The sequence below is a fragment of the Lutra lutra genome, chromosome 7, assembly GCF_902655055.1.
Source record: "Lutra lutra chromosome 7, mLutLut1.2, whole genome shotgun sequence".
Classification (NCBI taxonomy): Eukaryota; Metazoa; Chordata; class Mammalia; order Carnivora; family Mustelidae; genus Lutra; species Lutra lutra.
The window spans coordinates 78,527,161-78,543,810 of NC_062284.1; the positions used below are offsets into that span (position 1 = coordinate 78,527,161).

At 35.1% G+C, this 16,650-nt stretch overlaps 1 protein-coding gene across 1 annotated transcript; it reads left to right on the forward strand.

Moving 5' to 3' along the window:
- Positions 1–592: 592 nt before the first annotated feature.
- Positions 593–2,026, forward strand: LOC125105345 (non-POU domain-containing octamer-binding protein-like). The gene has a single exon (XM_047738735.1). It carries the CDS (start codon positions 593–595, stop codon positions 1,337–1,339), a length of 747 nt encoding a protein of 248 aa, XP_047594691.1. The 3' UTR covers positions 1,340–2,026.
- The last annotated feature ends 14,624 nt before the right edge of the window (positions 2,027–16,650 follow it).

Sequence of the window (16,650 nt, forward strand, 5' to 3'; positions counted from 1 at the left end):
TAATTTTTAGATTATTTTTTCTCTTCTTACCTCAGCAAAGATGTACAGTGGAGCTTTCATCAATTTGCATTAACTTAAAAAAAAATCAAACTTCACTTTTCACAACTGGGACATTTTATAATATAGTACAGACATATAGTAGAAAAATATGGCAGAAACTATGTCTTTGCATATTTTGATGCCAACCCATATCATATTTTTTAAAAAGGCAATTATATGCAACTGATGAATAACTGAACTCTACCTCTAAAACTAATGATACACTATATGTTAATTGAATTTAAATAAAATAAAATTTAATTAAAAAATAAAAAGTCAATTAATGAATTCCATAGGAATCTTTAATGTTATCGTCAGTATCTTCAGTGATTTTTCTATAAATTATTTGAATGATGTATTAAATATCTCAGCTTGAAGATCAAAGACTAAACACAGTTTTAGGTTAAAAATGTATCAGTCATTATCTCATACAACTTATGTTAGTTACATGGAAATATAGTATAGAATAACAAATAGACTTTCTCGGGACGGTAGAGGCTGTGTAGCGTCGCCGTTACTCTGAGGAGAGAACAGTCGGTAGAAGGGTGCAAAAATGCAGAGCAATAAAACCTTTAACTTGGAGAAACAAAACCATACTCCAAGGAAGCATCACCACCAGCAGCACCACCAGCAGCAACAGCAGCAGCCGCCACCGCCACCAATACCTGCAAATGGGCAACAGGCCAGCAGCCAGAATGAAGGCTTGACTATCGACCTGAAGAATTTTAGGAAACCAGGAGAGAAGACCTTCACCCAACGTAGCCGGCTCTTTGTGGGCAATCTTCCTCCTGACATCACTGAGGAGGAGATGAGGAAACTATTTGAGAAATATGGGAAGGCCGGCGAAGTCTTCATTCATAAGGATAAGGGCTTTGGCTTTATCCGCTTGGAAACACGAACCCTAGCGGAGATTGCCAAAGTAGAACTGGACAACATGCCACTCCGTGGAAAGCAGCTGCGTGTGCGCTTTGCCTGCCATAGTGCATCCCTTACAGTCCGAAACCTTCCTCAGTATGTTTCCAATGAACTGCTGGAGGAAGCCTTTTCGGTGTTTGGCCAGGTGGAAAGGGCTGTGGTCATTGTGGATGATCGAGGAAGGCCCTCAGGAAAAGGCATTGTTGAATTCTCAGGGAAGCCAGCTGCTCGGAAAGCTCTGGACAGGTGCAGTGAAGGCTCCTTCCTGCTAACCACATTTCCTCGGCCTGTGACTGTGGAGCCCATGGACCAGTTGGATGATGAAGAGGGACTTCCAGAGAAGCTGGTTATAAAGAACCAGCAATTTCACAAGGAGCGAGAGTAGCCACCCAGATTTGCACAGCCTGGCTCCTTTGAGTATGAGTATGCCATGCGCTGGAAGGCACTCATTGAGATGGAGAAGCAGCAGCAGGACCAAGTGGACCGCAACATCAAGGAGGCTCGTGAGAAGCTAGAGATGGAGATGGAGGCTGCTCGCCATGAGCACCAGGTGATGCTGATGAGACAGGACTTGATGAGGCGCCAGGAAGAACTTCGGAGGATGGAGGAGCTGCACAACCAAGAAGTGCAAAAATGAAAGCAGCTGGAGCTCAGGCAGGAGGAGGAGCGTAGGCGCCGTGAGGAAGAGATGCGATGGCAACAGGAAGAAATGATGCGGCGACAGCAGGAAGGATTCAAGGGAACATTCCCTGATGCGAGAGAACAGGAGATACGGATGGGCCAGATGGCTATGGGAGGTGCTATGGGAATAAACAACAGAGGCGCCATGCCCCCTGCTCCAGTGCCAGCTGGTACCCCAGCTCCTCCAGGACCTGACACTATGATGCCAGATGGAACCTTGGGATTGACCCCACCAACAACTGAACGCTTTGGCCAAGCTGCTACAATGGAAGGAATTGGGGCAATTGGTGGAACCCCTCCTGCATTCAACCGTGCAGCTCCTGGAGCTGAATTTGCTCCAAACAAACGTCGCCGATACTAATAAAAATTTCAATGTCTAGTTTCTCAAAAACCCTTTAAAGAAGGACCCTTTTTGGACTAGCCAGAATTCTGCCCTGGAAAAGTGTTACAGATTCCTCCCAATAGTTAGGTCTTCCTTGCCTGTACTACTCTGAGGGAGTTTGCTGGAGGCTGAGGGCAAGGGAGGGGCGATATTTAACAAATCAGTTCAGTGTGGTATGTCGTTTAACTAATCAATTCTGTGTGGTGCATTCCTGAAGTCTCATGTGATTGTTGAGGGCCTGGGGTGGGGGGAACCATGGCAAAATGGATCCAGTTAGAGCCCCCATTAATCTTGATCATTCCATTCTTTGTCCATCCTGTTCTGTTTGGTTTCACATTATACCCTTCAACCCCAGAGACACTGCCACATACACCACAAAAACAAATCCCCCAATGACCTTAGCCCCATTGTTCCATTCATTCACAGGTGGGAATTCAGGCAAATGTCCACAGAGGTCACAGACAACATACATACGGTTCTGTTATATCCCATATATTACCCCTTCATGTCCTAAGGAAGACATTTTCTCTTAGAGATTTTCATTTTAGCGTATCTTTAAAAAATCTTGTGTTAAGTTGCCTCCATCTTTTTTCTTGGGTTTGGACAACCCAGGAACGGCCCTTTTGTGTCTATGATGTTGCTGTTCACAGCTTTTCTTGATAGGCCTAGTACAATCTTGGGAACAGGGTTGCTGTATGCTGAAGGTCGGACAGTAGCTCTTAGCCTTGCCTATCTTAGGTAGTTATGCTGTGCATTTTTTTTTTTTTATTGGTGTACCATGTTTGATTTGTCCCTGATATCTTTGGAGTTTTTCTGAGAAATGGAGCAGTAATACAGCATCAACTTATTAAAATACGTTTTAAGCCTTTAAAAAAAAAAAGAATAACAAATAGAGATATTCATGTGAGATGTTTAAGTTCTTATTTAAGAATTGATCCATAAATTTAAAATTATTTATTGCTGAGATAATATGGAAAAACTGGCCAAGCAACTCAAATTTTAGGAATGCTAAATATTATACTTACTTTTATTTCCACCAAAATAATCCCATTTCTTTTCTTTTCTTTTTTTTAAAGATTTTATTTAATTATTTGTCAGAGAGAGAGAGAGCACAGGCAGACAGAGTGTCAGAGGGAGAAGCAGATCCTTGCAGAGCAAGGAGCCCGATGCGGGACTCGATCTCAAGACGCCGGGATCATGACCTGAGCCGAAGGCAGCCGCTTAACCAACTGAGCCACCCAGGCGTCCCAAAATAATCCCATTTCTACTGAAAGTCCTAACCAGGAACATCCAGTGACAATTATACAAATATTCAAACTTCAAACTCTTTTCTCTGAACTTAGGCTTCCTCTATGACTTTTAGGAGAAGTCTGAGAAAGAAAAGCCCAATAGCTTTTATCAGTAAGCAGAAGATGAATTACAGAACTATACGGATGATGATAAATTCAGGCAGAAAATTACTGCATGAATAACCAGAGGCAAAGGTTTTTACTCTTTGTGTGTGACTGAAGATTAATATCTGAAATTGATAGTTATTGGAAACATAGGTTTCTGAGGAGCTTTTAAAGTGATGGATCCCCTGGGTACCACTTAAAATTCTGATTCATTAAGTCTGGGGTAAGATAACTAAATTCTTCCTCAGGTAATCCTGTTTACTGAGCAGATTCCTGAACCACTGCTTTCATTTAAATGCTAACCTATAGGTGCCAAGATTTTTAAACACTAATGATAAATACCATAGGACAACCATTTGGAGGGAATGCTCCTGCCTTACTCCTGTTTCATACTATGAAGAGTAATTTTCCAAGTCAACCCTACTCCTTATATTTCCCCCAAAAGAGTGACTGATCTCCTAGTTAGCTGGCATATAGAGATTAGTCCACAGTTCTCTAGTGAATAGAATTAATCTAACAGAAACCCAGAGCGTAAAAAGATTTGGTCTTTTTCCTCCTCTCTTTGCCACAAGACCAGTGGCTACAGCAACCTGGCTAAGAGTTTCTCTTCTGCAGGCAGATACTTACTTCATCCTTAGAAAATTATTGCAATGTCTCAAATAGAGAAAAGACAAGATTGCTCCATGTTCTCAACTAAAGGAGAACACTGGCAAGCCACTTTTGATACTGTGTTCCATTCTTCAAATTTGCATTTATGATGAAGTAATATATTTTTTTATATCATGTGTCTCATTTTTCACCTGGGTTAGAACTTATAGGAAAGAGGGATGCTGTATACAGAACCTCCTTAAAACTCTAACAACAAAAATAAGTTATGACTGAAGTTGAAACACAAAAGTAAGCACAAAGTAATTGAATGTATTATTTTAGAAATGTAAAATCCCAGTAGTGTTCAGGTCAGGTAATTTTTTTTTGGTGAATTCCAATAGAATGGAAACATACATTTTAATTCTTCGCTTGAAAAAAATTCATTAAATATATGTAATAAATGTTGTGTGTGAGAAGAACAAGAGCTAGTCAGAATATCTAGTTATACTCACTTGTTCCATTTAATCATATATTACCCCCTCATAACTTTTAAAGCATAATATGATATGGATTAAACAAATTTATCCATAAAAGCCTAGATATTCCTTGCAGGAGATAATACAAAGACCTGTGACATCACAGTACATATGAAATATCTTATTCTTTATGAATAATTGTCCTCCATATTTGTTATTTTCTGAATTTTAAAAAACAAATACTTTCAAATAGCATTATGAGTAAGTTTACGTCTAAGGAAAAATAAACTGTAGACATATCTAAAATTTATTTCTCCCAGTGTAGTAGATATCTAGGTGTTCCATTTTTTGTCAAACCTATTCTAAATATGCTTTTCTTTCTGAATTTCCTAGGTCATCTTAAATTTCTCATTTTCCTCAAGCATTCAATCACTAGTCCTATTGACTGGACCTCTGCAAATGTCTCTCTGAACTAATGCAATAGTTTATCTAATCTTCAAATTTCTCATTATTTCCATATTCTATTCAGCATTTGCACAATTACCAGACTAATCTTCCTAAAATACAAATTTCATCATGTTCCTTTTCCATCCCTCATTTTTAAAACTTTCAACAGATCCACATTGTTTTTTCTTATGTAGTAAAATATAAATCTTTTAGAATATAACTCAAAATACCATTCCTCTTAGTTTGTAGTACTCTGTCACTGCTATGTCACCATTCTGTCTCCTGGAGTTAGTGCTATAATTACATAGACACACCAATAATTCACTGAGTATACCACTCATGTGAATGTCCTTCTTTCTCTAAAGAGTGCATGTCCTTTTTCTATCTGGAAAAGTTGCAACACATCTTTAAAACCCAGCTCCAGGATCACCTGCATTGAAAAGCCTTTCTAGAGTCTCCCATGTTATAGACTAATCACATCCTACTCCTCTGGAATTTTTGTTTTGTTTTGTTCTTAAGTAGGCTCCATGTCCAACATGAGGCTTGAACTCACAACACTGAGGTCAAGAGTCACATATTCTACCAATTGAACTAGCCAGGTGCCCCACTCCTCTGGGATTTTATAGCACCTTTCATGTTGCCTATGAGTTTTCCTTTTAAACAATGAGGCCAGGCAGGAAGAACAAAATCTTTTGTTTGGTCCCCACAATAATTAGCACACTGACAGTAACACAGAATACAATCTTGATCACAGTTTCCTTGAATTTTATTTTCCTAATATATAGGAAAATATAAGAGAGATGACCAGCCTTCAGATTATTGTATAGATTAAATGAAACATACATGCAAAAAACTCTCTATCATAACACATAGCACATAAGTAACATTCAGTAAGTATTAAAGCTGAAATATGTGATCTTTTCAGAGTAGCATTCAGTTACAAATTTGCTAGGCATACAATAAAATGGGTACTATAAATATAAGGTAACCTTGACACTAACAAGGATACATTACAATTAAAGTTGGAAGACAAATGTAAGTGCAAAATAACTGAATACATTATTTTATAAATGTATGTCCTCACAACAAATTTGAGATAGATACAATAAATAATGTTTAATAACTGATAATGATAAATAAGCAAAATGCCTTTGTAAAATACTATTTTAATCCTGTTTTCATCCATTATGTTAAATAAATATTTCAACCAGTTAAACAAACAAACAAAAAAATGCATGAATCCTTGCATAACATGTTGCTTTTCAGGTACTCCCTTATTCTTCATTCTTTTCTGTAACAAATTTATCAAGGAGTTACCTGTTGTCACAGTCACCACTTCCTCATGTTCCATTGTTTCTCCAACTCATTCTACCCTATTCCTTCCACTCAACTAAATCTATAGCTATAAGATTACTTCGATCTCCATGTGGATTGGTTTATTTTCTTCCTCGTCCACCACCTACTCAGCTACAATAAAAGTCTTATGAAAAAAAGAGCCTTTTTACATCTAGTTTACAACTATTTACTGAATGCCTAAAACTGCCTGTAATGCAGTAAGAAATCAATAAATATTTGTTCAATGAATAAAAGCTGAAAAAAAATGAACTGAACTTTAATAAAAATGTGCTTTACTCAGGAATTAAAGAGACTTTTTGTAGAGATCATATATTGAAGTAGTTATTGATAATATATTAACTTCTCTAAGGGGCTCCTTATATCTCTCAAGGCTTTCCAACATTCTTGGTAATTCTTAACCAGCCTCCAGTTTTTGCAATGATTTTGGACCCTTCTAGCTGCAGGAATCCTTGCAGACTATGATCAATGCTCCACTCCTTGCTAAATATGTCTTCCATGACCCCCCTGAACTACTCCATGTACACACAATAAGCCCGTTTGTTTCTGCTGACATGTTTTTTAACTTGATTATGTGTGAGCAACTCAATTAACTCAGATATGTACATACCCATTATGAACTTAAGAAGAAAAAGACCTTTGGAGGCATTATGTTAAGTAAGTCAGACAAATACTGTATGATCTCACTTATATGTGGATCCTAAAAAAAGCCACTCTCATAGAAACAGAGTAGGATAAAGGTTGCCTGGGGCTTAGAGATGGAAAATGAGAGTAGGTTCATCAGAGAGTATAATCTTCCAGGTACAAGATAAGTCCTGGGGACCTAATGCACAGTACTGTGACTATGGTGAAAAACACTATATTATGCACTTGAAAGTTGCTAAGTGAATAGATTTTAAATATCCTCATCACACACAGAGAGAGACACAAATGATAATAGGTGATGTGATGGAGGTGTCTTATTGTGGTAATTATTTCATACATATGTGTATATCAAATCATCACATAAGATACCTTAAATTTGTTAAAGGTATGTTAGATGTCTCAATATATTATATTTAAAGCTGGGAGGGGAAAGAAAGAACTGCACAAAAAAGAAAACGTAGAAGGACAAAGATGATGGAAGTGTGCTCAATCACTATTCAATAATTGTCCAGGGAAAACATTAAGCAAATATTAAACACAGGTCTTTAGGAGTCCAAGAATACTTTCTATCTTCATGCGGTGAGCTCCTAAAGAAGTTAAGATAATAAGACATTCCATTCTTGATGTTTTAATGAGGAATACTTGTATCTGTCTGATCAATAGTTCAGAAGTAGTCCAGAATAGTCCAGAAGTAGATCAATAGTCCAGAATGGCTGATCAATAGTCCAGAAGCAGAGAGACTCCAAATGGCCCCAAAGTTCAATCACAGCATCAGGAGAAGACATACAGATGACAATGACAAATGAAGATATGCTGAACATCACTCATCATTAGGGAAATACGAACCACAACCACAATGAGATACCACATTACACCTGTCGGAATGGCTAAAATTAAGAACACGGGAAACAACAGATGTTGACAAGGATGCAGAGAAAGGAGATCCCTCTTACACTGTTGGTGGGAATGCAAACTGGTGCAGCCACTCTGGGAAACAGTATGGAGGTTCCTGAAAAAGTTAAAAATAGAGCTACCCTATGACCCAGCAATTGCACTAGTAACTATTTACACAAAGGATAAAAAATACTGATTAAAAGGGACACATGCAACCCGATGTTTATAGCGGCATTATCAACAATAACAAAATTATGAAAAAAGCTCAAATGTTCATTGACTGATGAATGGATAAAGAAGTGGAATGAATTATTATATTACTCAGCTCAAAAGAACAAAAAGCTTTTTTCACTTGCAATAATATAGATGGAACTAGAGTGTATAATGTAAGTGAAATAAGTAAGTCAAAGAAAGCCAAATACCATATGATCTCACTCATGTGGAATTTAAGAAACAAAACAGATGAAAATTGAAAAAAGAGAGAGGAAGAGAGAGAGGGAGAGAGAATAAGCCAGTAAACAGACTCTAATTATGGAGAACAAACTGAAGATTGCTAGAGGGGAGGTGGGTGGGGGAAGGGCTAAATGGTTGATGGACATTAAGGGAAGGCACCTGTGATGAGCACTGGGATTATATGTAAGTGATGAAGCAGTGAATTCTCCTCCTGAAACTACTACACTTTATGTCAACTAACTGGAATTTAAATGCAAGCTTGAAATTAGGGGGGGGGGGATTAAAAATGTAAAAAAGAGAGAGAGAGAGTTTGTATTGTCCTCAGGCTAGTTACCTAAAATTCAAAGCAGGGCAGCTGTCCATCATTTTACATAGAGCAAGTTTTCACAGAAACTACATTCAGAATCCTTCCACTTCATCCCAAACTGGAATACTCTCTAATCTTAATTTCAAAGGAGACTGGTCAACTATTTACATCCTGTCTACTCAAAATTCATATCTATCCTTCTCTCCAACACAGAACACTCTGACTATTCAAAAGAGCCTCCAAAGTTCATTCAGCCACTGAATCCAGACTGCACGCCCGAAAGACAACTCATCTGCCAATAACAACTGCAATATACAATGGTTGAGAAGTAACTACAATAAAAAAAATCCTATTTGGAAAAAGGGAACATGAGAAATATATAGCAGAATGCAATCAACATATGTCTGAACTAGCTGATAGGATTAGTGAGACTCCCTGCCCTACAATAGGATAATTTTCCTAATCAGACATACTGGAAGTTCTTACATCTATTCTGTGTAAAAATCTTCCTTTTTCATTATCCTCCAAGGTAACACCGTAGGTAAAGGAGATATCCTTCTCACAACCTGCATGGCTACAATAACTTTTCTCCCAATCCGTGCAATTTAAGATACATAGCACTTGTAGAAAGGATTGAAAAATCAGGGGCTATAGCTGGCCAGGCCAGCAGTTTCCTAAAAAAACTCTGATCTCAAAAATACATAGCCAACTTGCAGTCCTTACACTTTCAGTCAATTCTTTTTACATGCAAACACAGTCAAACTAACCATGTAGGCATAATCTTGCATCTACTAATTTTAGCTTTTAAATACAGACTTCTGTATACTCTCCCCAATCCCACCAGGCTATCACAAAAATTTCACTGGCCAGAATCATATGAGGTCCTGAGCTGTGAGAGATAATAGACAATTGAGATTTTTAGTTTCCTGTGCTATATAGAGAGGAAAGCAGAGAAGAAAAATGGCTGTGAATATGGTTTGGGTGGGCAAATTTGATAACTGTCTTTTTGGGTTCCAGAAAGAGCCATTCTTTTTTCATTGTCTATTTCCAAAGGAGACACTATACTTCTATCTTTAATGTTAGGTTTCTGGGATTTGGTGAACAATCATGCTCACTTGATTTTATGTCATTTTTTTTTTAAGATTTATTTATTTCACAGAAGGAGATCACAAGTTGGCAGAGAGGCAGGCAGAGACAGAGAGAAGGGGAAGAATGTCATTTAATAATAACCAATACATTCATTTGGCCTGACTAGTGTTAAGTCTTAAAAGAAAAAGATTACATGAATATCATAAATAATTTAAATACTACAAAAAAAATTCCAAAATTCTCAAAGAGGTCATAACAAACTTTCAACTCATAAATAGCCATTATTAGCATTAGGTCAAATAAGTACAATATTTTTCAATGTATACTTAAAGATAGAAAAATAGAGGACATATAAATAGCTAGATATATAGGCAGATATATACACACACCACATATGTGTATATATAGTTATATGTGTATATATTCACATATATTTATATGCACACACGTACATGCATAGTTACAAACAAATATATTCAGAAATGTGGTTTTGGTAATAGATCAGACAAGTCAAAAAAAGGACTCAAGTTGTATAATAAGTCTTACATTATAAACTTTCTTCTATATAATTAGATGAGCTCACAAAAAAGTAAGGAATATTAATGGATATTACTAGAGACCAGAAATGAAGACAGAGCTAAAAGGCATTAAATGTATGAGCTGACACAGTGATCATCTTGGGAGCCTTTGTTGGTGAAGGTCATTATTTCTCAATGAGATGTTAGTGGCATTCAGGGAAGGCCAATCCCTTATTTTGTAGTTCTATGTAATTGGACATCAGGATGATTAGTATCTCTGGCTCATAACTTCAAATTATCTGTCATAATTATCAATCTCAGTCATTGTAACAATCCAAGCCTTGAATAGAGGTACAAAATGTACTTGAGAATCACTAGCCCAAGTAACCCAAGGGTCTTATGTTTTAATGCCAAGATGTGGACAGGAGATGAAGCCTTGGGGCAACTTAAGACAAGGATTTAGGACTGAAATTCTCATAAAAGCCAGGATCCTCAAGGGGGTGCAACTTTAATGAAAGGTTGAATAAGAAAAGTATCTATACTCTGGTAAAATGGGATGACAAGGAAAGTGGTCTGTTTTGGCTGTACTCTGATATATTTCCCCTGAGATCTTGAAACCATGGGGTTGATCATAATAGATCTGGGGTAAATTTATCAACAATACATTGTCTATGACCCTCCAGGAAAAGAAATTAACACAAATATCAGACTCAAGCCATTGGGTAATTAAGTTATCTGGGGGGAGAAGCAAATGTGGAACTATCAGAGAAGGAGAGACTCCCACCAGTTGCCCAGTATTCTCACTTGGATCCCCAGTGAAGATAATGACATCTATAATTTCAAAATATACAGTGAAACCATCCACCTTGAATGAGATGCATAAGATATAAATAACATCAATATTAAGCCACTATCAGCAAATAAGAAATTATTTGAACATGAAATAAGTACATAATAAAAAAATTAGAAAAGACCAGAAACTGTGGAAAAGAGGCAAATATAGAAAAATAAATATGTATATAGTCACTGAGATGCAATATTCAATACATGAAACACACAGCAAATTAGACAGCTAAAAAGAAAATTCATAAACTAAAGAAAGATGGGAAGAAATTATTCTAAATGCACACAGTTATATAAAGAAGGAATTACTAAGAAAGGAAGAGTAAGGGGTATGAAGAGAATAAATGTGATCCAACATCTGTCTAATGTGAATTCCAAAAGAGAAAATCAATAATAGAGGATAGAGAATAGGTAGGTAGAGATAAGGATTAACAATGAATCTTGAGTAGGATACACAGAATAAATCCATGGCTAGATAAACGTAGTAAAACTTAGAATACAACCCACAAAGAAAATATCTTTAGGGAACTCAAGGCAAAACACTGTACCTTTAAAAATAAAATTACACACACACAGACACAAAACTTCACACAGGCAAATGCAGAAGCCATAGAACAATAAAATAATATTAGGAAAGTAATGACAGAAAATCATTATAGACCCAAATCTTATGTGCAAGTAAACAATAATTCAATAGAGAGAGCAAATTAATGACATATTTAGACAACCAAAGACAGTAACACTAACAAACATTCATTAGAAAAGATACCAAAGGATAAACTTCAGTATGAAGGGATTTCAACTCAGAAGGAAAAACAACAAAAGCCATTTTGAGCAAATAGATCAATAAATAGGTGAGTTGATCTAACTAAAAATCAGTTGTAGAAAATAATAATAAGTATCTTGAACAGTTTGAAAACAAATTGGAAACTGTATACTGGAAAGCAGTAACAAATCAGATTAGAGTGAGGAAGTGAAAGGAGATTGGAAATAAAAAATTCTTAAGTCCTATCATTTGAGAGACAAGAATATCAATTTATATTCACTCACCTTTAAGTTAAAATTATAAATAACATTTTTTAAGTTCTAATCAAATACATGTACTCCAAACTAGCAAAGAGAAAAGAAGAAAACTTGATCAATTCATTGAAAAAAAGGCGGGGGGGGGGGGGGGGCAGGGACAAAGATACAAAGAAAGCAAAGAAAAAAAGAAAAATCGAAATGTAACTACAATCATAGTAAATACAAATGGAATAAACTCACCTCTTAAAGGACTTATTTCCAGATTCAATTATTATTTATAAAAGTTTTCCCTAAATGCTCTTGTGATGAGCACAGGGTGATGTATGGAAGTGTTCAATCACTACATTGTTACACCTAAAACTAATAATACACTGTATGTTAACTGAAATTGAAATAAAAACTTTAAAAAAAGCTATCTGTAAAGCCTAATGACATAGAAAAACACTTATGAGGGTAATATATGAGGAGACAAACACTAAGTAGAAGAAAATAGTGACAAGTGCATTCATTCACAGATGATAATGCAGATTTAGGGTATAAAAAGCAGAGATAGGCTTTCAAAGTGGTAACAGTGAAAGTCATAATTTACTAGGAAGATTTAACAATCCTGTTTGGTTGTATTACATTGTATAGCCCGTCATATACAATTTGCAAAGATAAAATCCAGGTGAATCAATACTTTAAAATTTTTAAGTTTCTAAAAGAAACTATAATCAATTTATAGAATGTTGTCTAAAGAAAATAAAAGATTTCAATAGAACACAACATGGTAGAGAGCCTCAAAACACACATTCTTCAAAAGCACACATGGAAAATCCTATAAGGGACATCACATTAGGTTGTAAAAGAAGTCTTAATAAATTTTAAAAGACAAATTATCTTAAGTATTTTTCCAACCACAATGGAATGAAATTAAAAATCAGTGATATTTTAAAAATTAAAATTTCATATATACCTGGAAATTAAACATACGTTTTATTTTTAAATTTTAAGCAACATACTCTTGATTGAACATAAAAATAGGCTCAAAAGAGAAATTAAAAAATATCTCAAGACAAAAGTGAAAACACAACATACTTTCTTGGATGCAGCAAAAGTATTACTGAATGATGTTAATAGCAATAAACACCTTGATTAAAAAAGAAGAAAGATTTCTAATACAAACCTAACTTTACACCTCAAAGAAATAAAGAACTAAGCCCAAACAGATCAGAGGACATGATAAATTTTAGAGCCAAAATAAATCAAACAGAAAATACAAACACAGAAAAAGAACTATTAACTAGACTAAGAAAAAGGGAAGACTCAAATAAAATCAGAAACCAAACAGGAAACATTACAACTAATGTCACAGAAATTTTTTAGAGGAGGTTATTATGAGCAATTATACACCAACAAATTGGGCAACATAAAAGAAATGGATAAGTTCCAAAAAATATACGACCTACCAAGAATGAATTGTAAAAACCCAAAAAATCTGAACAGACTTATAATGAGTAAGAAGACTGAATCAGTAAACAAAACGTCCCAAAAAAGAAAATACCAGGACCAGAAGGTTGAAGGTGAATTCTAACAAATTTTAAAGAATTAACACCAATCCTTCTCAAACTCTTGCAAAAATTAAAAACATGTGAAAAGTTCTAACCTCATTTTATAGGGACAGCATTGATTATACTCCTACAAAAGCCAGATAAGGACACTATAGGAAAAAGAAAACTAGGGTCACTATTCCTGATAAATGTAGAGGCAAAAATCCTCAACAAAATATTATCCAACTGAATTCAGTTGCACATTAAAAGAATCACACATCATGAGCAAGTGAGAGGTAAACAGGGAACACATATGAAAATTAAGCAATATAATCTACCATATTAACAGAATGAAAGATAAAAATCACGACTATTTCAACATATCCAGAAAAAGCAATTGAAAAAAGCAAATACCCATGATAAAAATGCTCAATAAGAAATAGAAGGAAATTACTTAACATAATAAAGGTCATATATACCATGCCCACAGGACACATGTACTCACCAAGAAAACCTGAAAGTGTGTTTCTCTTCTAAGATCAGGAACAAAGATGCCCCCTCTCATCACTTCTATTCAACATAGTACCAGAAGTCCTAGACAGAAAAAATTAAGAAAAAGAAATAAGTCATCCAAACCCAAATGATCTGTTTGTAGATGAGAAGCTGTCACATTATACAGAAAACCTAAAAGATTCCACCAAGCAAAACAAAAATGTCATAACTAATCAATGAAAGTGGCAGTATACAAAATCAGCATAGAAAAATCAGTTGTATTTCTATATTCTAATAAAAAACAATCTGAAAAAGAATTAATAATCCATTTATAATAGTATCATAAAAATAAAACACTTAGGAATAAACTTAACCAAAGACTTCTATGCTTAAAACTATAAATCATCCATTAAAGAAACTTCAAAAGGCACAAATAAATGGAAAGACATCCCATGTTCACAGTTGAAAGACTTAAAATGTTGTCACAATGTCCACACTACCCACAGTGACCTCTATCAAAATTTCAATGCTATTTTTCACAAAAATAGAAAAAAACAATCTTAAAATTTATATGGAATCATGAAGGACCTTGAATAGCATAAACAATCTTGAGAAAGAAGAACAAAGCTGGAAAGCTCATACTTCCTGATTTCAAAACACATTACAAAGCTACAGTAACCAAAACAGTGATACTGGTCTAACAACAGACATATAGACCAATAAAACAGAATAGAGAACCCAGCAATAAACCTCCACATACATGGTCAAATGAATTTCAGCAGTGGTGCCAAGACTATGTATGGGAAAAGGACGGTTTCTTCAAAAAATGGTGCTGATAAAACTTCATACACTTGCAAAAAATTAAGTTGAACCTTTACCTTTTACCATACACAAAAATCAACTGAAATGAAATAAAGCCTTAAATGTTAAGATCTGAAACTGAAATTCCTAGAGAAAACAGAAGAAAAGCTTCTTCAGAGTGACTTTGCAATGCCAAAAAGCACAAGGAACAAAAGCAAAAAATAGACAAATGTGATTATGTTAATCTAAAAACTTCTGCACAGCAAAGGGTACAATAAGTAAAATGAAAGGCAACGTATGGAATGAGAGAAAATATTTGCAAACTATATACACAATAGAGTTAACATCCAAACATATAAGGAACTCCTATAATTTCATAAGAAAAATAACAATAATAATCCATTTTTTAAATGGCTATTTCTCCAAAGAAGATATATAAAATAGCAACCAGTATTCATAAAGGTAGGTGCTTAGTATCGTTAAGCTTGAGAGAAATGCAAATCAAAATGGAATAATGACATTTTGCTAGGATGACAATAGCTAGGATGACTATTATAAAAAACAAAAGATAATAAATGTTGACAAGGATGTGGAGTAAAGGGAATCATTAAGTACAGCTGGTGGGAATGTAAACTGGTGTAGCTACTATGGAAAACAGTATAAAAGTTCCTCAAAAGATTAAAAACAGTACTACCACGTGATGCAGCAATCCATCTTCTGGTATATATACCAAAGAATTAATATCAAGATCAACATCAATCTTGAAGAGATATTTGAATTCCCATGTTTACTGCAGCATTATTCACAACGAGACATGAAAGCACTTTCAATGCCCATTCGGGGATGAATGGATAAAGAAAATGGAATGGAATAGTAGCATTAGAAAAGAAGGAAATGCTCTCATATGCAACAGCAATGTCCTAGCCTTGGACCATCCCTAATTTCTTGGACAAATTCCAATTCCATTAAACTTCCCCCTAGTTGTATTGGCCTGAATCAAAATGTAGATATAAATTTACTCATAATTTACTATTACTAATTACTAAAAATTCTTAAGAATAATTTACTAATATAAATATAGAATATTTTAAATTTTCTGTGTAATACTTTATCTGATGTTATTAAAAATTGTGTTGGGCATTTCTGATCACAGGAATATCAAGGGCTGATTTTATTCAGGAACTTGCCATGACTCCTCCAAGCACCCTTAAAAAATGAGTAGTTTGGAGATCACCACCAAAAAATAGTTTTAGTCTGTGTTTATATATAAGGCATTGCACTGAAATGTCTAATACTGGAATTCATTTACCATGTTTTGACTACTCTTATAGGATCTTGAAGATATCCTGTTTATTCTCAACAGCTTGGCATTTCAGTCAAAGTTGGGAATTTTATTGTAAATTTCCTCTAACAGATAGTGCATATGAATGCTAAATAAAACTGGCCAAATACTTATCTCTGGTGAATTTCTGCTGATATTTATGTTGCTCCTGCCAGATAAATGTCTATTTATCCTTTCTATTTGATTCCTCTTTGTAAGATATTCCCCCCTAGTTTCTGACAGCTATCTTTATTTAAATACGCTTTGCTGTGAACATTTATCAAAGATTTCTTGAGTGTTTCTATCAATCACATGCAACAGTTGCCTGTTTATATGCAATATTTGATCAAATTAAAAATTGTTAGGTTGTTACAGGCTCTGCCTGTGCTTCACCTGTGTATCTTCTTTCTTTCTTTTTTTTTTTTTTAAGATTTATTTGACAGAATGAGAGAGGGAACAC

Coding starts and splice junctions, on each gene's coding strand:
- LOC125105345 (XM_047738735.1), top strand. CDS start 593: ATGCAGAGCAATAAAACCTTTAACTTGGAGAAACAAAACCATACTCCA.